At 41.0% G+C, this 27,192-nt stretch overlaps 1 protein-coding gene across 1 annotated transcript in view; it reads right to left on the reverse strand.

Moving 5' to 3' along the window:
• The window catches only part of MYH15 (myosin heavy chain 15), a gene marked incomplete at both ends in the record, with an annotated part of 190,996 nt that overhangs the window by 128,833 nt on the left and 34,971 nt on the right, over positions 1 to 27,192 (reverse strand). The window contains 3 exon segments of the mRNA XM_081235333.1: positions 508 to 694; positions 12,283 to 12,293; positions 12,296 to 12,400. Coding sequence (XP_081091459.1) covers positions 508 to 694; positions 12,283 to 12,293; positions 12,296 to 12,400 — 303 coding nt within the window.

Consider the following 27,192-nt stretch of genomic DNA (forward strand, 5'->3'; position numbering starts at 1 on the left):
AGGAGTTGTTCCACATGTAGATGTATTTCTGATGTAATTTTGGAGAGGAAGGTGATCTCCACGTCTTAATCCTCTGCCATCTTGAGGGTCTCCCCACCATCCCAGACCTATAAACCAGAATTTTTACTCTAACACAATCCCCTCTGACTCCTACGCACCATAAAATTTGAAAAATACTGGTAGAGTAGGTTAGGAATCTCGAATCCCCAGCCCTCGTCCTGTTGCTGCTGTTGCTAATAAATTGTATAACCTTTGGCAAGTGACCTTACCTCTCTGGGTTGCAGTCTCTTCACCTGAATTATGCTGTTGAAGATTCTTTCCAGCCTCAGCTTCCACCTTCTTTATTATATTAATTCCCAGGGCCATTCCTCAACTCTGTGTAGGAGAATGGCAATTTAATGCATTATTCTGACTCAGATTCTCCTACTGTAAAACTCAGGCTGCATTTCCTCTCCCTGGAGGTGTGTGGCAAAAGCTCTCTCATAATCTACTAGGGAGAGCTCCAACCTCTGTGCCTGCTGCTGCTGTACAGATGCAGATCCTGTTGCCGTGATGCAAAGGCACTGCTGTAGTAGCAGCTTTCTGATAGACTCCAAGTAGGAGTGACTTTCAGCTGGACAGTCTCCAAGCCTGGAAGCAGAATGTGCTCCAATGACTTAACATTTAAAATAGGCCTATTGCATCCATCCTTTAGCTGCCCAGGAGAATGAACACAGCAGGAGCCAGTTTGTGTCTGGTAGTGATTTAGTTATGAGTCACTCACTCCCTGATCAGTTATCTTGAGTCATTTCCACAGTAATCCATAAGCTGGATGGCATCACAGTTTTTTACTATTGACGTCAAGAGCACACCCTCACAAATAAAGCACCAGGAATGATTTTTATCCTCCAGAGCTCTGAGGAAATCACTCTCTGTCTATAGCAGTCACTTTGAAATTTAAAAAGAACATGACTAACTTGCTCACTCCCTTTTAATTCCCTAAATACTTGAGAAGTGGGAGTGGGAGAGAAACTGGCCATGGGTGGGGAGTATCAAAGAAACAGGAAGAAAGCCTGAAGTTGTAGCAGAGGAAGAAATGGATGGTATGATGTGTGCTGAATCAATTAATAAAACTGATAATCCAATATACTGCTCGCCAATTAATCATTTTCATCACTTTCTGTCCAATAAAGGATGACAGAGGCAGGAAAATCTACATGCCTACTTTTCAGGGACTAAATGGACCTATGTCTGAGATCTTTTTAAAACAACCTCACAGGGGCTTCCCTGGTGGCACAGTGGTTGAGAATGTGCCTGCCTATGCAGGGGACACGGGTTCAAGCCCTGGTCTGGGAAGATCCCACATGCCGCGGAGCAACTGGGCCCATGAACCACAACTACTGAGCCTGCGCGTCTGGAGCCTGTGCTCCACAACGAGAGGCCGTGATAGTGAGAGGCCCACGCACCGTGATGAAGAGTGGCTCCCACTTGCCACAACTAGAGAAAGCCCTTGCACAGAAACAATGACCCAACACAGCCCTAAATAAATAAATAAATAAATAAATTAAAAATAAATAAATAAAAATAAAATAAAATAACCTCACAGAAGACTTTGATTACTTGGGTGTCAAGAGTATATGACAGAAAAAAACAAAACTGAAAAGAAGTGGAGTAAAATAGCCGTATTTTTAACCACGTTGATCCCTCACTTTCTCATCTGTAAAATAACAATATTAAAATATTCTTGTCTCATGGTTGTTGGGAGAGGTTCAATGAGACAGTGGATGTAAATATACATAGCACAACATTTGACACTTAGCATCCAATAAATGTTAGCTCCCCCTTTCTCATCCCTTTTCCACTTTTATCACTTCCTCACCCTCAATCCAGTATTTATTACCCATGTTGCCTTGAGCAGTTAATTTTTCTAAGGTTCACTGTCTTTAACTATAAAATGGAAATGTAAATAAGATCAATTTTGCAGGCTTGCTCTTAGATTAAATAAGCTATCCATACAAAGCACATAGCATAGCACCCATAGTGAGCATTCAATGGCTACTGATTATTATTATCATTCGATCATTATTAATCTTTTTAAAGTAAAATAACTTATTTCTGATCAGCACAGTTAGAACTCTCCTGGAATCATAAAATACTAGGCCTGAAGAACCTTACTTCCTAATAATCATGTATAGTGCCTCTCAACTTGGGATGGTACCTCCCCCTAAGTGAGGGGGGCATTTGGAAACAGGGTGGGCATTTTTCCATTGTCATAGTGACTGAGAGTATTACTGGTATTTAGCACCTTGGAGCAGGAATGCAAAACCTCCTACAATGTGTGGACACGCTCATACACGAAGAATTATCCCCTTTAGATGCCAATCACCGCACCACTAAGACACACAGAAGAATTTAACTTCTTCATGGGTGCTAGAGAGATGGAGTATTTGACCAAAGTCCAAGAGTTAGTTAGCATTAGAGCTAGAACTAAGTTTTGTATAGCATGTTAACACTGCAAGAATTTTTGCCATCTTTTGCAATTGTCATCAACAGCATATACATCTCTATTCTTAGCCGTGACAATTGTCTCTATAAAGTCAGTACAATTCCTAAGAAAAGAAAAGCCTTACAGTGTGCTTTCTTACTCTGTCTCCAGGAGATGGAAGAAGAGAGAGAGAGAAATAGAGAGAGTGAATGAGCAAGAGGGAGAGTGGGAGAGGGAGGGAGAGGATGGAGAATGAGGGCTTCTTTTCTTTTACTGTTGAATAATAATATATTAGCTTGCTTCACTGATTCCATTATAGTAGAGGCTGGGGTAGTAAGTAAGTCCCTGAGAACACAATATTAAAGAGACAAAGGTTTGATTTCAGTCCTCCTATGGGCTCATTAGTTTTACACAGAGCAAGTCCTCTTCTATAATCATAGCATGTCATGCAGGCATGTGGTGGTGAATGTCTTAAAAGGCAAGAAGCTGCCAAACATCTCTAACCTCACTACCAAGAAATAGCTTAGCTACTTGTCCTGCTGAGTATGGTTCAATGTCAGCTCAATAGTTTGTTTATTTTCACATTTATGGCTGTGATTAAATGGCCACTGTCTTGAAAGAGCGTGGGTGAGGGGCTGGTGAGCACAGGGAGCTTCTAGGGGCTGAGTGAAGAGGTGTCTCTGATGTCCGGGAAGAACATTCAGGGATCAGTGTCTTTCAAGGATGTAACTGTAGACTTCAGCAGGGAGGAGTGGCAACTGTTGGACCTTGCTCAGAAAAGTCTATACAGGGATGTAATGCTGGAAAACGATTTCAGTTTGGTCTCAATGGTGTGTCAAGTTCCCAAACCAGAAGTCAATTTCAGTTTGGTGAAATATCAAGCCAGAGCTGTCTAGAATACATAGGAAGTACAGAATGGCTAACATACACCTCTGCAAAAAAGAAATATAGGCAGACCTTGAAGATAGCAGAGGAATAAGACGTAGAGATCACCTTCCTCCCCACAAATACATCAGAAATACATCTACATGTGGAACAACTCCTACAGAACACCTACCGAATGCTGGCAGAAGACCTCAGACTTCCCAAAAGGCAAGAAAATCCCCACGTACCTGGGTAGGGCAAAAGAAAAAAGAAAAGACAGAGATAAAAGAATAGGGACAGGACCTGCACCTCTGGGAGGGAGCTATGAAGGAGGAAAAGTTTCCACACACTAGGAAGTCCCTTCACTGGTGTGGATGGGGGTGGGAAGCTTTGAAGCCACAGAGGAGAGCACAGCAACAGGGGTGCAGAGGGCAAAGCAGAGAGATCCCCACGCAGAGAGATCCCCACACAGAAGATCGGTGCCAACCAGCACTCACCAGACTGAGAAGGTTGTCTGCTCACTCACTGGGGCAGGTAAGGGCTGGGAGCTGAGGCTTGGGCTTCAGAGGTCGGACCCAAGGGAGTGGATGGGGGTTGGCTGCATGAAGACAGCCTGAAGGGGGCTAGTGCACTACAGCTAGCCAGGAGGGAGTCCAAGAAAAAGTCTGGACCTGATGGAGCATAAAGAGACCATTGTTTTGGGGTGTGTAAGGAGAGGGGCTTCCTGCTCCATGTGCCCACAGATGGCAGAGCACTGCCTAAGTGAGCTCCAGAGACAGGCATGAGCCATGGCTAACATCTTGGACCCCAGAGGCAAGCAAAGAACTCTATTACTGCTGCCACTGCCACCAAGAATCCTGTGTGCAAGCACAGGTCACTACCCACACCCCTCCAGAAGCCTGTGCAGCCCGCCACTGCCAGGGTCCCATGATCTAGGGCCACCTTCCCTGGGAGAACACACGGTGCACCTCAGGCTGTTGCAACATCATGCTGGTCTCTGCCACTGCAGGCATGCCCGCATTCCAATTATGACTACCATACCCCTCCCTCTAACCAGCCTGAGGGAGTAAGAAAGCCCTAATCAGCCACTGCTTTAACACCCTCCTCTCTGGGTGGGGAAGAGATGCCTGAGAGCAGCCTACACACAGAGGTGGGGCCAAAACCAAAGCTGAACCCCAGGAGCTGTGCAAACAAAGTAGAGAAAGGGAAATGTCTCTGTGCAGCCTCAAGAGCAGCAGATTAAATCCCCGCAATCAGCTTGATAAACCCTACAACTGTGGAGTACCTGAATAGACAACAAATGTCCCAAAATTGAGGCAATGGAATTTGGGAGCAACTGTAGCCTTGGGGTTTTCTTACTGTGTTTGATTCGTTTTTGGTTTTATGTTTATCTTAGCTTAGTTTTTAGTGCTTGTTTTCATTGGTGGATTTGTTTACTGGTTTGGTTTCTCTGTTCCTTTTTTTTTCTCTTTTTGTGAGTGTGTGTGTGTATGTTTCTTTGTGTGATTTTGTCAATTTAGTTTTGCTTTTACCATTTGTTTTGGGGTTCTGTCTGTTCACTTTTTTTTCTTCATTTTATTCCACGCCATGCAGTTGGCAGGGTCATGGTGCTCCAGCCAGGTGTTGGGCCTGAGCCTCCAAGTTGGGAGAGCTGAGTCCAGGACACTGGGCTGCCAGAGACCTTCAGAGTCCTTCCAGCTCCACGTAATATAAATTGGTGAGAGCTCTCCCAGAGATCTCCATCTCAACATTAAGACCGAGCTCCACCCAACGGCCAACTAGCTCCAGTGCTGGACAACCCATGCCAAACAACTAGTAAGAGAGGAACACAGCTCAACTCATTAGCACACAGGTTGCCTAAAGTCATACTAAGTTCAAAGACACCCCAAAACACAATACCAGATGCGGTCCTGCCCACCACAGGGACAAGATCCAGCCCCACACAAAAGAAGACAGGAACCAGTCCCCCCACCAGGAAACCTACATAAACCATTGAAACAACCTCACGCACTGGGGGCAGAAAAGGGAAATAAGAGGAACTACGAACCTGCAGCCTGCAAAAAGGAGACCGCAAACACAGTGAGTTAAACAAAATGAAAAGACAGAGAAATATGCACCAGATGCAGAAGCAAGGTAAAAACCCACTAGACCAAACAAATGAGGGAGAAATAGGCAGTCTACCTGAAAAAGGATTCAGAATAGTGATAGTAAAGATGATCCAAAATCTTGGAAATCGAATGGAGAAAATAGAAGAAATGTTTAACAAGGACCTAGAAGAACTAAAGAGCAAACAAACAATGATGAACTACACAATAAATGAAGTTAAAAATACTCTAGAAGGAATCAATAGCAGCATAAATGAGGCATAAGAATGGAAATGACCTGGAAGATAGAATACTGGAAATAATGGCCACAGAGCAGATAAAGAGAAAAGAATGAAAAGAATTGACGACAGTCTCAGAGACTTCTGGGACAATATTAAACATACCAACTTTTGAATTATAGGGGTCCCAGAAGAAGAAGAGAAAAAGAAAGGGTCTGAGAAAATATTTGAAGAGATTATACTTGAAAACTTCCCTAACATGGGAAAGGAAATAGTCAATCAAGTCCAGGAAGCACAGAGGGTCTATACAGGATAAATCCAAGGAGAAACATGCCAAGACACATATTAATCAAACTATCAAAAATTAAATACGAAGAAAAAATATTAAAAGCAGGAAGGGAAAAGCAACAAGTAACATACAAGGTAATCCCCATAAGGTTAACAGCTGATCTTTCAGCAGAAACTCTGCAAGCCAGAAGGGAGTGGTAAGGCATATTTAAAGTGATGAAAGGGAAAAATCTACAACCAAGATTACTCTACCCAGCAAGGATCTCATTCAGATTTGATGGAGAAATTAAAACCTTTACAGACAAGCAAAAGCTAAGAGAACTCAGCACCACCAAACCAGCTTTAAAACAAATGCTAAAGGTACTTCTATAGGTGGGGAAAAACAAGAGAAGAAAAAGACCTACAAAAACAAACCCAAAATAATTAAGAAAATGGCAATAGGAACATACATATCAATAATTGCTTTAAATTAAATGGATTAAATGCTCCAACCAAAAGAAACAGACTGGATGAAAGGATAAGAAAACAAGGCCCGTATATATGCTGTCTACAAGAGACCCACTTCAGACCTAGGGACACACACAGAATGAAAGTGAGGGGATGGAAAAAGATATTCCATGCAAATGGAAATCAAAAGAAAGCTGGAGTAGCAGTTCTCATATCAGACAAAATAGACGTTAAAATAAAGACTATAACAAGAGACAAAGAAGGATACCACATAATTATCAAGGGATCAATCCAAGAAGAAGATAAAACAATTGTAAATATTTATGCACCCAACAAAGGAGCACCTCAATATACAAGGCAAATGCTAATAGCCATAAAAGGGGAAATTGACAGTAACACAATAATAGTAGGGGACTTCAACACCCCACTTTCACCAATGGACAGATCATCGAAAATGAAAATAAATAAGGAAACACAAGCTTTAAATGACACATTAGACTAGATGGGCTTAATTGATATTGATAGGACATTCCATCCAAAAACAAGAGAATACACTTTCTTCTCAAGTGCACATGGAACATTCTCCAGGATAGATCATATCCTGGGTCACAAAACAAGCCTTGGTAAAAGAAAATTGAAATCATATCAAGTATCTTTTCTGACCACAGTGCTATGAGACTAGCTATCAATTACAGGAAAAAATCTGTAATAAATACAAACACATGGAGGCTAAACACCATGCTACTAAATAACCAAGAGATGACTGAATAAATCAAAGAGGAAATAAAAAAGTACCTAGAAACAAATGACAATGAAAACACAATGACCCAAAACCAATGGGATGCAGCAAAAGCAATTTTAAAAGGGAAGTTTACAGCAATACAATCCTATCTCAAGAAACAAGAAACATCTCAAATAAACAACCTAATCTTACACTGAAAGAAATTAGACAAAGAACAAAAAAAACCCAAAGTTAGAAGAAGGAAATAAATCATAAAGACCAGATTAGAAATAAATGAAAAAGATATGAAGGAAACAATAGCAAAGATCAGTAAAACTAAAAGCTGGTTCTTTGAGAGGTAAACAAAATTGATAAAACATTAGTGAGACTCATCAAGAAAAAAAGAGAGAAGACTCAAATCAACAGATATAGGAATGAAAAAGGAGAAGTAACAACTGATACTGCAGAAATACAAAGGATCATGAGAGATTACCATGAGCAACTATATGTCAATAAAATAGACAACCTGGAAGAAATGGACAAATTCTTAGAAAAGCACAACTTTCTGAGACTGAACCAGAAAGAAATAGAAAACATATACAGCCCAATCACAAGCACTAAAATTGAAACTGTGATTAAAAATCTTCTAACAAACAAAAGCCCAGGACCAGATGGCTTCACAGGCGAATTCTATTAAACATTTAGAGAAGCATTAACACCTATCCTTCTCAAACTCTTCCAAAATATAGCAGAGGGAGGAACACTCCAAAACTCATTCTACAATGCCACCATCTCCCTGATAACAAAACCAGACAAAGACATCACAAAAAAGAAAACTACAGGCCAATATCACTGATGAACATAGATGCAAAAATCCTCAATAAAATACTAGCAAACAAAATCTAACATCACATTAAAAGGAACATACACCATGATCAAGTGGGGTTTATCCAGGAAACCAAGGATTCTTCAATATATGCAAATCAATCAATGTGATAAACCATATTAACAAATTGGAGGATAAAAACCATATGATAATCTCAATAGATGCAGAGAAAGCTTTCAAAACCATTTTATAATAAAAACTGCAGAAACTGGGCAAAGAGGGAACCTACCTCAACATAATAAAGGCCCTATATGACAAAAGCACAGCCAATGTAATTTTCAGTGGTGAAAAACTGAAACCATTTCCACTAAGATCAGGAACAAGACAAGGGTACCAACTCTCACCACTATTATTCAACATAGTTTTGGAAGTTTTAGCCACAGCAATCAGAGAAGAAAAGAAATAAAAGGAATCCAAATTGGAAAAGAAGTAAAACTGTCACTGTTTGCAGATGACATGATACTATACATAAAGAATCCTAAAGATGCTACCACAAAACTACTAGAGTTAATCAATGAATTTGGTAAAATAGCAGGATACAAAACTAATGCACAGAAATCTCTCACATATCTATATACTAACAATGAAAAATCTGAAAGAGAAATTAAGGAAACACTCCCATTTACCACTGCAATAGAAAAGAATAAAATACTTAGGAATAAACCTGCCTAGGGAGGCAAAAAAACCTGTATGCAGAAAACTATAAGGCACTGATGAAAGAAATCAAAGATGATACAAACAAATGGAGAGATATACCATGTTTCTGGATTGGAAGGTTCAACACTGTGAAAACGACTATACTACCCAAAGCAGTCTACATATTCAATGCAATCCTTATCAAACTACAATGGCATTTTTCACAGAACTAGAAAAAAAATTTTACAATTTCTATGGAAACACAAAAGACACGAATAGCCAAAGCAATCTTGAGAAAGAAAAGTGGAACTGGAAGAATCAGGCTCCATGACTTCAGACTCTACTACAAAGCTACAGTAATCAAAACAGTATGGTACTGGTACAAAAACAGAAATATAGATCAATGGAACAGGATAGAAAGCCCAGAGATAAACTCACACACATATGGTCACCTTACCTTTGATAAAGGAGGCAAGAATATATAATGGAAAAAAGACATCCTCTTCAATAAGTGGTGCTGGGAAAACTGGACAGCTACATGTAAAAGAATGAAGTTAGAACACTCCCTAACACCAAATACAAAAATAAACTCAAAATGGATTAAAGACCTAAATGTAAGGCCAGACACTATAAAACTCTTAGAGGAAAACAGAGCAGAACACTCTATGACATAAATCACAGCAAGATCCTTTTGACCCACCTCCTAGAGAAATGGAAATAAAAACAAAAATAAACAAATGGGACCTAATGAAACTTAAAAGCTTTTGCACAGCAAAGGAAACCATAAACAAGACAAAAACACCACCCTAAGAATGGGAGAAAATATTTTCAAATGAAGCAACTGACAAAGGATTAATCTCAAAAATATATAAGCAGCTCATGCACCTCAATATCAAAAAAACAAACAACTTAATCCAAAAATGGACAGAAAAACTAAACAGACATTTCTCCAAAAAGATATACAGATTACCAAGAAACACATGAAAGGATGCTCAATATCACTAATCATTAGAGAAATGCAAATCAAAACTACAATGAGGGGCTTCCCTGGTGGCGCAGTGGGTGAGAGTCCGCCTGCCGATGCAGGGGACACGGGTTCGTGCCCCGGTCTGGGAAGATCCCACATGCCGTGGAGTGGCTGGGCCCGTGAGCCATGGCCGCTGAGCCTGCGCGTCCGGAGCCTGTGCTCCGCAACGGGAGAGGCCACAACAGTGAGAGGCCCGCGTACCGCAAAAAAAAAAAAAAAAAAAAAAAAACTACAATGAGGTATCACCTCACACCGGTCTGAATGGCCATCATCAAAAAATCTACAAACAATAAATGCTGGAGAGGGTGTGGAGAAAAGAGAACCTTCTTGCTCTGTTGGTGGGAATGTAAATTGATACAGCCACTATGGAGAACAGTATGGAGGTTCCTTAAAAAACTAAAAATAGAACTACCATATGACCCAGTAATCCCACTACTGGGCATGTACCCTGAGAAAACCATAATTCAAAAAGAGTCATGTACCACAATGTTCACTGCAGCACTATTTACAATAGCCAGGGCATGGAAGCAACCTAAGTGTCCATCGACAGATGAATAGATAAAGAAGATGTGGTACATATATACAATGGAATATTACTCAGCCATAAAAAGAAACAAAATGTGTTATTTGTAGTGAGGTGGGTGGACCTAGAATCTGTCATACAGAGTGAAGTAAGTCAGAAAGTGAAAAACAAATACAGTATGCGAACACATATATATGGAATCTAGAAAAAAAATGGCTCTGATGAACCTAGGGGCAGGACAGGAATAAATACACAGATACAGAGAATGGACTTGAGGACACAGGTGTTGGGAGGGGAAGCTGGGACGAAGTGATAGGGTAGCATTGACATATAAACACTACCAAATGTAAAATAGATAGCTAGTGGGAAGCAGCTGCATAGCACAGGGAGATAAGCTCCGTGCTTTGTGACCACCTAGAAGGGTGGGATAGAGAGGGTGTGAGGTAGGTGCAAGAGGGAGGGGATATGGAGATATGTGTATACATATAGCTGATTCACTTTGTTATACAGCAGAAACTAACACAACATTGTAAAGAAATTATACTCCAATAAAGCTGCAAAAAAAAAAAAAAAAAAGAAACCCAACCATTTATGGAGCACCTACTGCTTGCAGGGCACTGTGCTAGATGTTGAGGTATTGAGATAAATTAGACACAGTCCATGGCCTCAAGGAACTCTGATTACCACAGAGGACAAAAATGTAAGCAAATTATCCCATAGAATTGGTATTATGGTAGAGGAAGAATTATTGATTTATAGAGTAAGCTGAACTAGGAAATTGATTTTGATTAGTTGTTGAACTGTTTTAAATAACATAGTCACACCAGATGCCTTAATAAACCAAAAGAAAGAGAGTTTATTGTAGTCAAAATAACTGTCTTCTATCACAAATTTGCACATTTGTCTATCTCATTTTCAAATTTAAGATGTATACAGAGTAAGGCAGTCTAAGCGTCACCTGAAAACTAGCTGTGTGTCCTTTGGAATGTTATTTATGTTCCCTAAGCCTTGGTTTCCTCAACTGGAAAAAACATAAGTTAAGTATCCCTGCTGTACTTAACTCTGAGTATTGTAGGAATGGAAGGAGATAATATGAATGCTTTATACATATTGTATGTGATCAAACCACTTCTTCTTTCCAGAAAGACTACATTTCTCAGCCCCTCTGTAGCTAAGAAGAGAATTTGACTAACTCTTACCAATAGAATATTAGTAAAGGTGATATCACTTCTAGCCCCAAGCATTTAAAGTGGGTGTATTTTCTTTACAAATCATCTTTCACCCTGTGCAGCAACATGGGAGGCCTTTCATTCCAGATGGCCTAAGTACAAAATTGAAGAAGGTGGTCCAATCTGAATTGGACTTGGTATGAGTAAGAAATAAATGCCTACTTTATTGTCACTGAGATTTTACTGTGTGTGTATTACTGCAGCATGGCCTACCTCATACTGACTAACACATAACAGATGTAAATTATTATTTTGAAATGCACTAGCATACTTAGATGTTCTCATTACCTGGCAGCTCTGGGACTCTTTATTGCAAAGCCTCAGGATCAGCAGTCCTCAGAGCACTTGTTATTCTATAGTTAAAACATTCTCCTGAATACTGAATAAAACCTATATGACCTTCCATCTCTCACTTCTATTCTCATTCTTCCCCTCTCTTCAAATGCTAACTTCAGCATATGTTCTGAAACTCTTAATGAATGTGTCTGATTGCCTAAAAAGTCAATATTCCAAATAGGTGATAGATGTCAATTTGCCAATTCTATTCATGTCAGAAACCAATAGCTTTAAAAACTTCTTAGCTGGACAACAAAGATGTTGACCACAACAAGTAAAGGACTTGCCTGCATCTGCAAAGAGACTTATTACCTAAGGGAAAACTGTCAAAATGGCATATTTCAGACTAGAAAGACTCAACACAAGAGCATTTACTGTGGTGTGCATCACAGATGAAAACATTTGGAAAACTTATCAAAGTCACTTTTTTATAAAAGTTCTTGTTGCAGACATCATCAGAAGTTGAAATATACACAAATACGACATGTGTACAATTACTACAAGATCATAGAATTGTAATGCTCTGGAAATACCTTACCTGTTCTAAATTTGGCCTCTAGTAACATATTCATTACCAACTTTGATTCTAGGATGGATCAAGCCCTTCACCAGCTCAGAGGAGTTAACGCCCATGAGGAAAGTAGCTTTGTCAGCATCTGGTCAGAAGAAAGGAAGGAAAAGAAGGGAAGGAGGGAGGGAGAGAGAAAAAGAGAAGGAGGAAAGTGGGGAGGGGGAGAGAGAGGCAGGAAAACACTATTAAAATTCATTCCACTATAGCCCAATAGACTACCCAGAAGATGGAAGGATGGTTTGTTTAGAATGATATAGCAAGGTAGATTGTAGTTTTGAAATAAAGGCATGAATCCTAAATGTTTAAAAGTCTCTATTTCTTGGAAATGTAAATCAAAACCACAATGAACTGCCACTTCACACCCACCAGAATAGCTATAATCAAAAAGACAGACAATAATGAGTTTTGGTGAAGAAGTGGAGAAACTGGAAACTTCATACGCTACTAGAATATAAAATGGTACAGCTGCTATAGAAAACCATTTGGCAGATACTCAAAAGTTAAACATAGTTACTATAGGACCCAGAAATTCCACTCTTAGATATACACCCAAGAGAAATAAAAAGTATGTTCACACAAAATAGTTGTACACAAATGTTCCCAGTAGCATTATTCATTATGGCCAAAACATGAAAAAAACACAAATGTCCATCAGCTGATGACTGGATAAACAAAATGTGGTATATTCATACAATGGAACTCTTTTAGTCGTAAAATGGAATGAAGTATTGATGCATGTTACAACATGGATGAGGCTTGAAAACTTTATAGTAAGGGAAAGAAGCCTGACACAAAGGCCATATATTGTATGATTTTATTTATATGAACTGTCCAGAATAGGCAAGTCCATAGAGACAGAAGGTAGATTTGTAGTTGCCAGGGGCTAGGAGAGAAAGGAATGGGGAGTAGCTACTTTAGGGTACAGGATTTCTTTTTGGAGTAATGAAACGTTCTGGAATTAAATAGGCGTGATGGTCACACAACATTGTGAATATGCTTAAACTCACTAAACTGTGCATTTTAAAATGATAAATTTTATAATATGGGAATTATAACTCAATTTTTAAAAAGAATCTTTTCCTTGTTACTGGCCCTCTTCTGAAAAGAACTATTTATCTGAAGGACATGAAAAATCTCATTTTCATTATTTGCCTATTTTCCCCTCCTACATATACATTTGTAGATCCTTTCCATGAAACCGGAACTTGGACCATGTAATTGGATAATTCAAGACAGCTGCCAATCAACAGAAGCCAGAACACTTGCCCAGTATCTTTTAGAAACCTTTCCTTTTCCTGTGAAATCTCTGCCCCATAGTGCCCTCTGCTGCCTAACAGGAATACTTATAACCCATACAATTGTACTTTTATAAAACAGCACTTCTATCTTCTAAGGAAAGAAGTGAAGAAGAATAAGTGTTATCAGAAGGAAAAGTAAATAGACATGTATCACACCAGGTGTTAAAAAATGGCAATAACACAAAAGAATGCCACAGGCAAAAAGTTATAAACACATTTCAAATTGCAGATTTTTTCAGTTATCAGACAAAAGGAATATTTTACTCAATTGAACCTCTCTGCTGTCTTCCATTTTAGGTTTTTTTGTTTGTTTGTTTGTTTTGCGGTACGTGGGCCTCTCACTGTTGTGGCCTCTCCCGTTGCGGAGCACAGGCTCCAGACGTGCAGGCTCAGCGGACATGGCTCACGGGCCCAGCCGCTCCGCGGCATGTGGGATCTTCCTGGACCGGGGCACGAACCCGTGTCCCCTGCATTGGCAGGCGGACTCTCAACCACTGCGCCACCAGGGAAGCCCTGTCTTCCATTTTAAATGAATCCTGAGATATGCTAGTATATCTGATGTAGTAACTCCATAAAATTAATGTCTTAATATAGAAGAAAATGTAGTCTTTCCTTACTTCACTAAGAAGTACAAAATTTCTTGAGCAGTAACCACAAATAGAGAATAAAGTAAAAACAAAACACATTTAGAGAGGTGTATGTCATTTGTACTAACAATATCCATTTCCTTTCCATCAGCCTTTAAAATTTTCACAAAGGCTTTAAAAGCTTGAAATGTTTGATTTACTTGTTAAATAAAATCAATGTATAATATACATACATTCTAGAAGCTCTACACCTACTCCATATCAATGATAATGGTCTAGGTACTCAGTTGCTATGAAACCTTTCAAACTGCAAAGCCCTTTTGGGAAAAGAAATGGAAAAATCAAAAGTAAAGCAGACATGCTCATCCTATGCTGAGTTATTCCTGCTAGGAGTGCCATGTTTGGAGACAAAAGCCTGATTATTTCAAGTTGAGAAGCCAGTGGGTCAGAATCATAGACTTTTTGAACCAGAAGAGACTTTAAAGAGCATCTAACCCAAAATGAAAATATTTCAAAGGAAGGGAGAAATGCAGCGTACCTGATGAATCTGAGCAGAGATGAATAGTAACCAACAATGTGAAAAACGAACAATTCCACAATATCTGTCCAGAAAAAAAAAGACAGGAGTTCGATTTTCTATACATTGGAAGCATTCAGATGGACAATATAGGTAACAATAGTCTCAATTTCATACAACCTTTTTCCCAGTGTTAATGACAGTCCTTTGAGTCTATTTTTATCCATGAACAAAGGAAACCAAAATTCTCTGTACAGTATCCCACCTTAAGCTCTAACAGAAATAGCCTTCAACATTACAGAATTATTTCTCACCTACTCCAGAGACACTCAAGGATATGCAGACAGAGGAGTAATGGATTTATCCCACAGGTGTACATTAGACATCTCATGTTCTCCTTTTTTTTTTTTTTACAGAAAATAATAGTTGTCATCATATTCCAAAAAAAAAAAGTTCATTTTCATTAAAAGTTAAATCTATGAATAAATGTCCTTCTGACATTTAGGAGATGCCATCATGAAGACAGCATCATCTGTAAACATATTTTCAACATGTAACCTGATGTGTTCCCCAAAGAGGCTTTATGAAATTCCCATCAATAAACATCATTTTCTACGACCTTGTGAATAAAACCATGAATTTTAACTTAGGTTTTATGATATTACCTGGGAGAGGTTTAGGTAGAGGGGGTTCTCAAATGGTGGTGTGGATTAGAATAGCCTGGAGAGCTCATAAAGGAACTCACTCAAGAAGGTTAGGGTCTGGGCCCATTTTTTAGCATGTTTGCCGGGTGATTCTGATACACATGAGGGTCTGAGAACAGTCCTTCTCAGAGGGTCCTCAACCTTGTCTGTACATTGGGGTCACCTGGCAAGTTATAAAAACAAATCCTTATGCTTGCATCCTCCCTCAGAGATTGGTTTCCTTTGGTCTGGGTGAGGCCTGAGCTTCAGGAATTAAAAAGCTCCCCAGGTGCTTTCTGATGTACAACCAAGTTTGAGAACTACTCTCTAGAGAAGGGTAGACAGGTTTGGTAAGTACATTTAGAAGATGGAGAGAACAAAGTCTGACTGCAGCTGAAAACAGGTAAGGAGGTAGAGAAAAACAAGAGGCAATCCTTTCCAGTGTGACAATTCTAACCCAGTTCTATCTGATCTGTAAATAACCAGATATAAAGAAACAAAATCCAGTTTTGTCAAACCACAATCTGGCTAATGTGAAAAAGGGTTTTGAAAATGATCTTCAATTAGTCTTTTATATAGGGTTATAATACGGTTTCTGAGCTGTTCAAACTTCCTTAATTTATTGAACTGAGTTTCTGAGCACTTGCTATGTTCAAGGCCTGCTGCTAGATGCTATAGTAAGAAGATAGATAAACAAGACAAAACTCCTTGCTGTCAAGGAGTTTATAATCCATGAGAGTAAATAAAACGCAGGCAAAAATAGCAAGTCAATAAAACAACTGCCTATAAGAGACAAATCATGAGTATCATGAAAGTTTGAAAGAGAAAGAGATCCCTTCTGGACTGCATGACCAGGGAAGACTTCAAGAAAGAAACAGCATTTCATCTGAGCCTTGAAGGATGAGAAGGGTTTTGATGGGCAAGTATGGGAGAACAAGCATTCCTGAGACAGGGAACAGCATGACTTAAAGGCCCAGAGGCAGGCAGTGCAGCAATGGTCAAAGACGGTGAATAGTACCAACAAGTTAGGAAGTAAGATAAACAGAAATGTGGGTGATTTGTGGTCTCAGGATCTGATGCCACTGTAAGGTATTAATTAAATAATGGGGATATGTTAAAGGGCTGTTAGCAGAGAAATGGCATAATAAGAGTTAGGCTTCAGAATGATTAATGTTGTGGAAGCATGCAAAATAGACGAGAGTGAGGAGATTACAGAGAAAGCGAACCCACTGTGGGACACTGGAGTGCAAAAGTGCTGAAAGTCTGAACTAGGAATGGGAAAGGGGAAAAGAGAGACTGAGAAACATGACCAAGAGGTTTCTAACCTGAGAAGCAAAGAGAAGAGCAGTACTGTGAATATGAATAGAAAAGTCAACAGGAAGACATTACTTGGGGGACACAATGATACACTGAGTTTTAGCCATGCAGGGTTTAGGGCAGCAGTAGAATATGCAGTAGAAAGTTAGAAATATGAGGTTGGGACTCAAGAAGGAGGTAAAGGCAAGGACGTCCCCTTAGGTTTGGGTCCCTTTCCCCTTTCCATCCTCTTCTCCATCTGTCCAGCTCCTTCAATTCCTTCTTAAATGACTGGGAGGAAAATTACCAGTGCTTAATATATCAATATTAAGAGCCCTTAGAAATCAATAAGAAAAATCCCGTACCTCAATTTTAAAAATGGGCTAAGAATGGAGATAAAAATTCAAAAAAGAAACAATACAAATAGGTAATAACCTACAAAAATGTTAACTTTATTAATACTTAAATGTCAAATAAAATCTGGCTAACTGGCAGGAGGAAAACTGTAACTGCTAATATTGGTGAGCATAGCGAGAAAGTCACTCAACTAGAAAAAGACAAAGATATGTCCTATGTCCCTGAGTGGGTAGGATTCATTTAACAAATAATTATTTACTACTATAGTAAGGGCTACTATGATACAGTGCCAGGCACTGTATTAAAACCTAGAAATACAGCAGTGCATAACAAATTAGGCCCCTGCTCCTATGAAGCTTACATCTGATGGAGACTGGGGAGTAGGACATCCAATAAAAAACAGCTGTATGAATGACACAAACAAAAATATTCAGGGTAAGGAGATAGAAAATGATGAGAAGGAGGTGGGGGCAGTCATGGAAGGGTTTTCTGATAACATAACATACAAGAAGGCACCTTGACAAAGTGAGGGAGTCAGCCATGAAGCTACCTAGGAAGAGTTCCAGATAGAAGGAGGAGTTAGTGAAAATGTCCTGCAACAGGAGAGCTTGAATGATCCCAAAAGAGCCAAGAGACCCGTGGGCTGAGTGAGGGGAGTGAATGGGGAAAGGGTAGGTAGGTTGGGGTTCTGCACCTGATTCCACTGAGGTGCGTGGGTCCAGGCTAGGCAGTTCTGTGGCACCAGCTGGATGTCTCAGTTCTTACACCAACTACCTGGAGACAGCATCAGATTCCACAGGTTAAGAGTTCAGTCCTACAAGACTGCTTCCCCCAATTCAGATGCCAACTGTGAGTCCAGGTTGTCACTTAGGCTACTGACCGACCAGCTACAGATTGGAGGTTCCAACAACACCCTCCTTGGGTTCAATTAATTTGCTAGAGGCTCAAAGAACTCAGAAAGACACTTTACTTATTAGATCAATGATTTATTGTAAAAGAATATAATTCGGGAACAGCCAAATGGGAAAGATGCATAGGGCAAGGTATGAGTAAAGGGTACAGAGCTTCCATGCCTTCTCCAAGGATGCCAGTTTCCCCAAATCTCCACGTGCTCAGCAACCAAGAAGATATCTGAACACTGTCCTTTTAAAATTTTATTTTTTAGGCTTCATTACATAGGCATGGTCGATTGAATTATTTGGCCACTGGTGATTGAACTCAATCTCTAACCCTGCTCCTCTGCCCTAACAGGGGTGGGATTGAAAGTTCCAACTCTCTAATCACAGGGTTAGTTCTTGTGGTGACAAGACCCTATCCATAGGTACAGTCTAAAAGTCACCTTGTTAACATAAAAGACACCTTTATGGCTCTCATCACTCAAGAAATTCCAAATTAAGAGCTCTGTGCCAGATATTGGGACAAAGACCAAATATAAATTTCATATTATCAAGTATAATATGGAGATGAGATTAGAGAGAGATTTAGAGAGGTAACAGAAGGAGGCTATGATGAGGATTGAGGGTTTATTTTGAGTAAGATGGAAGCCATGCATGAACCTAGCACCGAGGAGGGAACATGGGCTAGTTTACACTATGAAAGGATCACTGCTGGCTGCAATATGTAGAACTACAGTGATGGGATGAGGGTGGAGACAGGGAGATCAGTAAGGAGGTTATCACAACAGTCTGGTGAGACATGGTGGCTCAGGCTAAGCGGTGTCAGTGAACATGGTGATTGTGGGTAGTTGTGAGTTTTACATATATTTAAAGGTAGAGACAACAAGAAAGAGAGAAGTTCAGGATGACTCTAAGATTTGAGTCAGGAGAATCCAGTTGACATTTATTAAGAAGACTGAGAAATGAAGGGGCAGGAAGAGATGAAGAGTTCAGTTCTATACATGTTGAGTTTGAGATGATCAGCTAAGAAATGAGCAGAGAAAAGTTTCAAGAGTTGAGCTCAGCAGCCTTATAGCAGTTAGAAGTAAGGAAGATGAGGACGCTCCAGTAAAGAATCTGAGAAGGAACCACCATGGAGATTGTATGAGATACTCTGCTTCATTTGTTTATCTGTATTTTATTTATTTTATTATTATTTTTTTTTTTGCGGTACGCGGGCCTCTCACTGTTGTGGCCTCTCCCGTTGTGGAGCACAGGCTCCAGACGCGCAGGCTCAGTGGCCATGGCTCACGGGCCCAGCCGCTCTGTGGCATGTGGGATCTTCCCAGACTGGGGCACGAACCCGTGTCCCCTGCATTGGCAGGTGGAATCTCATCCACTGCGCCACCAGGGAAGCCCTTATCTGTATTTTATAATTAATAACTATGCCTTGTTTTTGTAATAAAAATAATTTTTAAAACTTTGTTTCAAAGCGTTGGAAAAGCAAAAAAAAAGAACAAGGACAAAAACAGCAAAATAAGGCAGCAAGATGCCATAAAAGCATATATTAATATATTAATATAGAACATGTTTACACAATATTCAGGGCACATTTCCTTACTGTATTTTCCTCTGAGCTCAAGTGTCCTCTTCTCTGAGGGGACTTTCTGACCACCCTATCAACGATAACTCCTTAACTCCTATTATTTTTTATTCTTTTATTCTGCTTTATTTTTTTCATTCTGACTTCATGCATATTTGTCCATTTATGTATATATTGTCTATCTCCCACACTAGACAATCAAGACAGGGATTATATCTTGTTCATAGGTATATCTCTAGCACTAGGAATAGTCCCCCACACAGACTGCCCCCCAAAATTATTTGTTAAACAAGAAAAAAACAAACAATGCAACCAAAAAATGGGCAAAGGAATTGAATAGATATTTCTGCAAAGAAGATATACAAATGTCCAATAAATACATGAAGATACTCAACATCACTAATCATCAAGGAAATGCAATTCAAAACCACAATGAGCATGTCTCTCCACAAGTAGAGCACCTTCTGGCTGCTGGTGGGGGACCCTGATGCCCAAGGAGACGGGAGGAACCCCCAAGTGAACTGGTAGGATGTGGGGGTACTGAGGGGGGAGAAGAAGTGGAGGTCAGACAGGATCAGTGACCCTGAGGCTGGGGAGATCAGGAGAGGCAGGTGGGAGAGGCCCTCCAGGAGGAGCAGGAGAGGAGGAAATTGCCCCAGCCACTCAGGCCTGGGGAGCCTGCTGGGCTCCCAAGCTGGTCCCCTGCCCTCCAGGACACACCCCCTCCCCCTGGCTGCATTGGTCCTAGGGACATAGGAGGGAGGTCAGGAAATCAGAAGAGGAAGGTGGGAGGGGCCCTCCGGGAGGAGGAGCGGGAGAGGAGCAGAGGGCATTTGTCTCACCCACTTGAAACCAGGAAGCCTGCTGGGCTCCCAGGTGAGGTCCCAGCCCTCTGACACGGGGGCGGGAGGCACGCCTTGGCCCCTTCTGTTCTGTTGAGCCTAAGCCCCAACCCCCCCACAGCCCCCAGGGCATTTTCCAGCCCTGTGGATCCTAAGCATACACCCCATCCGCCGCCCAAACCTCACCCTTGCTTAGGCCCCACCTTCTACAGCTAAGGCCTTCACCCCCCCCTTTTTTTCTTTTGTTTTTTCTTTTCTCTCCTCCTCTTTTTTTACTATTGTGGTACGTTGTACCTTCCAGTTGTTGATTCATCTAAATTTTAATTTTTATATTCTTTCTAATATATCTGTTAGTTTTTTAGTCTAATTTTGTTTTTTACTTTGTTATTGTACACTCTCTCTTTTTTTTTTTGGCCACCCCATGTGGCTTGCGAGCTCTTGGTTTGTGAGCAGGGGTTTGGGCTGAAGCTCCTACAGTGGGAGCTCGGAGTCTGAACCACTGAACTAACAGAGAACCTGAGACCCCAGGGAATATTCATCAGAATGAGGTCTCACAGAGGTCCTCATTTCAGCACCAGGACCCAGCTCTACCCAACACCCTACAAACTCCAGTGTTGGAAGCCTAAGGCCAAACAACAAGTAAGACAGGAACACAATCCCACTCATAAAAAAAAAAAATGAGATGGCAAAAAAATATGTCACAGATGAAGGAGCAAGGTAAAAACCTACAAGACCAAATAAATGAACAGGAAATAGACTATCTACCTGAAAAAGAATTCAGAATAATGATAATAAAGATGATCCAGAATCTCAGAAATAGAATGGAGGCACAGAATGAGAAAATACAAGAAATCCTTAACAAAGATCTAGAAGAACTAAAGAACAAACAAACAGAGATGAACGACACAATAACTGAAATGAAAAATACATTAGAAGGAATCAATAACAGAATAACGGAGGCAGAAGAAAGAATAAGTGAGCTGGAGACAAAATGCTGGAAATAACTGCCGAGGAGCAGAATAAAGAAAAAAGAATGAAAAGAATTGAAGACAATCTCAGAGACCTCTGGGACTACACTAAATGTACCAACATTCGAATTATAGGGGTCCCAGAAGAAGAAAAGAAAAAGAAAGGGTCTGAGAAAATATTTGAAGAGATTACAGTCCAAAACTGCCCTAACATGGGAGCGGAAAGAGTCACCTAAGTCCAGGAAGCACAGAGAGTCCCATACAGGATAAACCTTAGGAGAAGCACAGCAAGACACATATTAATCAAACTAACAAAAATTAAATTCAAAGAAAAATTATTAAAAGCAGCAAGGGAAAAACAAAAAATAACATACAAAGGAATCCCCATAAGGTTATCAGCTGTTTTTTTCAGCAGAAACTCTGCAGGCCAGAAAGGAGTAGCAGGATATACTTAAAGTGTTAAAGAGAAAAACCTACAAACAAGATTATTCTACCCAGCAAGGATCTCATTCAGATTTGATGGAGAAATCAAAAGCTTTTCAAACAAGAAAAAGCTAAGAGAATTCAGCACCATCAAACCAGCATTACAACAAATGCTAAAGAAACTTCTCTAGGCGGGAAACACAAGAGAAGAAAAAGACTCACAAAAACAAGCCCAAAACAATTAAGAAAATGGTAATAAGAACATACATATCAATAATAACCTTGAATGTAAATGGATTAAATGCACCAACCAAAAGACACAGACTGGCTGAATGGATAGAAAAACAACACCCATATATATGCTGTCTACAAGAGACCCACTTCAGATGTAGGGACACATACAGACTCAAAGTGAAGGGATGGAAAAAAATATTCCATGCAAATGGAAATCAAAAGAAAGCTGGAGTAGCAATACTCATATCACATAAAACAGACTTTAAAATAAAGAATATTACAAGAGACAAGGAAGACACTACATAATGATCAAGGGATCAATCCAAGAAGAAGATTAACAATTATAAATGTTTATGCCCCCAACATAGGAACACCTCAATACATAAGGCAAATGCTAACAACCATGAAAGGCGAAATCGACAGTAACACAATAATAATAGGAGACTTTAACACCCCACTTTCACCAATGGACAGATCATCCAAAATGAAAATAAATAAGGAAACACAAGCTTTAAATGACACAACAGACCAGATAGATTTAACTGGTATTTATAGAACATTCCACCCAAAAGTGGCAGGATACACTTTCTTCTCAAGTGCACACAGAACATTCTCCAGGATAGATCACATCATGGGTCACAAATCAAGCCTCAGAAAATTTAATAAAATTGAAATTGTATGAAGCATCTTTTCTGACAACAATGCTATGAGACTGGAAATCAATTACAGGAAAAACACTGTAAAAAACACAAATACATGGAGGCTAAACAGTACGCTACTAAATAACCAAGAGATCACTGAAGAAATCAAAGAAAAAATAAAAAAAATACAAAGGAACAAATGACAGTGAAAAGACGATCCAAAACCTATGGGACGCAGCAAAAGCAGTTCTAAGAGGGAAGTTTATAGCAATTCAATCTCACCTCAAGAAACAAGAAAAATCTCAAATAAACAATCTAACCCGGTCGGGAGGAAGATGGCGGAAGAGTAAGACGCGGAGATCACCTTCCTCCCCACAGATACATCAGAAATTCATCTACACGTGGAACAACTCCTACAGAACGCCTACTGAACGCTGACAGAAGACCTCAGACCCCCCAAAAGGCAAGAAACTCCCCACATACCTGGGTAGGGCAAAGGAAAAAAGAATAAACAGAGACAATAGGATAGGGACGGGACCTGCACCAGTGGGAGGGAGCCGTGAAGGAGGGAAGGTTTCCACACACTACAAGCCCCTTCGCGGGCGGAGACTGCAGGTGGCGGAGGGGGAAAGCTTCGGAGTAGCGGAGGAGAGCACAGCAACAGGGGTGCGGAGGGCAAAGCGGAGAGATTCTGGCACAGAGGACTGGTGCCCTCAGGCACACACCAGCCCGAGAGGCTTGTCTGCTCGGCCACCGTGGCGGGCTGGGCTGGGACCTGAGGCTCGGGTATCGGCTTTCAGTCGGAGCGCAGGGAGAGGACTGGGGCTGGCGGCAGGAAGAGAGCCTGAAGGGGTTAGTGCACCACGGCTAGCCCGGAGGGAGTCCGGGGAAAGGGTCTGGAGCTGCTGAAGAGGCAAGAGACTTTTTTCCCTTTTGTTTCCTGGTGCGCGAGGAGAGGGCATTAAGAGGGCTGCTTGGGGAAGCGCCGGAGACAGGAGCGAGCCGTGGGTAAGGCGCGGACCTCGGAGACGGGCGTGGGCCGCCGCCGCCGCCGCCGCCGCCGCCGCCGCCGCCGCCGCCGCCGCCGCCGCCGCGGGCCTGTGTGCGAGCGCGGGTCACTGTCCGCCCCGCCTTCTGGGGGGCCTGTGCACCCCGCCACTGCCGGGGTCCCGAGACCCGGGGACGGCTTTCCCGGGAAAGCGCACGGAGCGCCACGGGCTGCTGCAACATCACGCCGGCCTCTGCCGCCGCAGGCCCGCCCCACACTGCGCGCCCCTCCCTCCCCTCTGCCTGAGTGAGCCAGAGCCCCCGAATCAGCGGCTCCTTTAAACCCGTCCTGTCTGAGCGAAGAACGGACGCCCTCCGGTGACCTACGTGCAGAGGCGGAGCCAGGTCCAAGGCTGAGACCCGGGAGCTGTGAGAGCAGAGACAGGGAAATCTCTCTGTGCAGCCTCGGAGGCAGCGGATTAAAGCTCCACGGTCCACTTGATGTGCCCTGCGTCTGTGGAGTGCATGAATGGACAGCGAATCATCCCAAATTGAGGAAGTGGACTTTGAGGACAAGATTTAAGACTTTCCCCCCTTTTCCTCTTTTTACAACGTATTATTCCAAATTAAAGAGGTGGACTTAGAGAGCAAGATTTCAGACTTCTCGCCCTTTTCCTCTTTTTACAACGAATTATTCCAAATTGAGGAGGTGGACTTGGAGAGCAAGATTTTTGATTTTTCCCCCTGCTCTCTTTTTGTGAATGTGTATGTGTAATCTTCTGTGTAAGATTCTCTCTGTATAGCTTTGCTTCCACCAAATGTCCCAGGGTTCTATCGGTCCGTTTTTTTTTTCAATAATTACTTTCTAATTTTAATAACGCTACTATATTTCATACTTTATTCTATTTTACTTTACCTGCTCTTTCTTTTTTTCCTACCTTCCCTTCCTCCCTCCCTCCCTCCGCTCCTCCTTTCCTTCTTTCTTTTTCTTTCCTCCCTCCCTCCCTCCCACCCTTCTTCTTTCCACTTTCTTTTTCTTTCCTTCCTCCCTCCCACCCTTCTTCTTTCCACTTTCTTTTTCTTTCCTTCCTCCCTCCCTCCCTCCTGTCTTTCTTTCTTTCCTTCCTCCCTCCCTCCTTTCTTTCCTTCTTTCTTTCCATCCTTCCTCCCTCCCTCCCTCCTTTCTTTCCTTCTTTCTTTCCATCCTTCCTCCCTCCCTCCCTCCTTTCTTTCTTTCTTCCTTCCTTCCTTTCTTCCCTTCTTCCTTTCTTTCCCTCTTTCTTTCTTCTACTAATTCTTTCTTTCTACTTTTTCTCCCTGTTATTCTGAGCCGGGTGGATGAAAGGCTCTTGCTGCTGCAGCCAGGAGCCACTGCTGTGCCTCTGAAGTGGGAGAGCCAACTTCAGGACACGGAACCACAAGAGACCTCCCAGCTCCACATAATATCAAGCAGCGAAAATCTCCCAGAGATCTCCATCCCAACACCAGCACCCAGCTTCAGTCAACGACCAGCAAGCTACAGTGGGGGTCACCCTATGCCAAGCAACTAGCAAGGCAGGAACACAACCCCACCCATTAGCAGAGAGGCTACCTAAAAACATAATAAGGCCATAGGCACCCCAAAACACACCACCAGACGTGGACCTGTCCACCAGAAAGACAAGATCGAGCCTCAACCACCAGAACACAGGCATTAGTCCCCCCCACCAGGAAGCCTACATAACCTACTGAAACAACCTTAGCCACTGGGGTCAGACACCAAAAACAACGGGAACTACGAATCTGCAGCCTGCAAAAGGGAGACCCCAAACACAGTAACATAAGCAAAATGAGAAGACAGAAAAACACACAGCAGGTGAAGGAGCAAGATAAACACCTACCAGACCTAACAAATGAAGAGGTAATAGGCAGTCTACCTGAAAAAGAATTCAGAATAATGATAGTAAAGCTGATCCAAGATTCTATTTCCAAGATCCATAATCTTGGAAATAGAATAGACAAAATGCAAGAAACAGTTAACAAGGACCTAGAAGAACTAAAGATGAATCAAGCATCGATTAAAAACACAATAAATGAAATGAAAAATACTCTAGATGGGATCAATAGCAGAATAACTGAGGCAGAAGAACGGATACGTGAGGTGGAAGATAAAATAGTGGAAATAACTGATGCAGAGCAAAATAAAGAAAAAAGAATGAAAAGAACAGAGGACAGTCTCAGAGACCTCTGGGACAACATTAAACGCACCAACATTCGAATTATAGGGGTTCCAGAAGAAGAAGAGAAAAAGAAAGGGACTGAGAAAATATTTGAAGAGATTATAGTTGAAAACTTCCCCAATATGGGAAAGGAAATAGTTAATCAAGTCCAGGAGGCACAGAGAGTCCCATACAGAATAAATCCAAGGAGAAATACACCAAGACACATATTAATCAAACTGTCAAAAATTAAACACAAAGAAATCATATTAAAAGCAGCAAGGGAAAAACAACAAATAACACACAAGGGAATCCCCATCAGGTTAACAGCTGATCTCTCAGCAGAAACTCTACAAGCCAGAAGGGAGTGGCAGGACATAATTAAAGTGATGAAGGAGAGAAACCTGCAACCAAGATTACTCTACCCAGCAAGGATCTCATTCAGATTTGATGGAGAAATTAAAACCTTTACAGACAAGCAAAAGCTGAGAGAGTTCAGCACCACCAAACCAGCTTTACAACAAATGCTAAAGGAACTTCTCTAGGCAAGAAACACAACAGAAGGAATATACCTACAATAACGAACCCAAAGCAATTAAGGAAATGGGAATAGGAACATACATATCAATAATTACCTTAAATGTAAATGGATTAAATGCTCCCACCAAAAGACACAGAGTGGCTGAATGGATACAAAAACAAGACCCATATATATGCTGTCTACAAGAGACCCACTTCAGACCTAGAGACACATACAGATTGAAAGTAAGGGGATGGAAAAAGATATTCCATGCAAATGGAAATTAAAAGAAAGCTGGAGTAGCAATTCTTATATCAGACAAAATAGACTTTAAAATAAAGACTATTAGAAGAGACAAAGAAGGACACTACATAACGATAAAGGGATCAATCCAAGAAGAAGATATAACAATTGTAAATATTTATGCACCCAACATAGGAGCACCTCAATACATAAGGCAAATACTAACAGCCATAAAAGGGGAAATCGACAGTAACACAATCATAGTAGGGGACTTTAACACCCCACTTTCACCAATGGACAGATCATCCAAAATGAAAATAAATAAGGAAACACAAGCTTTAAATGATACATTAAACGAGATGGACTTAGTTGATATTTATAGGACATTCCATCCAAAAACAACAGAATACACATTTTTCTCAAGTGCTCATGGAACATTCTCCAGGATAGATCATATCTTGGGTCACAAATCAAGCCTTGGTAAATTTAAGAAAATTGAAATTGTATCAAGTATCTTTTCTGACCACAATGCTATGAGACTAGACATCAATTACAGGAAAAGATCTGTAAAAAATACAAACACATGGAGGCTAAACAATACACTA

Source organism: Mesoplodon bidens (assembly GCF_964165515.1).
Source record: "Mesoplodon bidens genome assembly, chromosome: 5".
Taxonomy (NCBI): Eukaryota; Metazoa; Chordata; class Mammalia; order Artiodactyla; family Ziphiidae; genus Mesoplodon; species Mesoplodon bidens.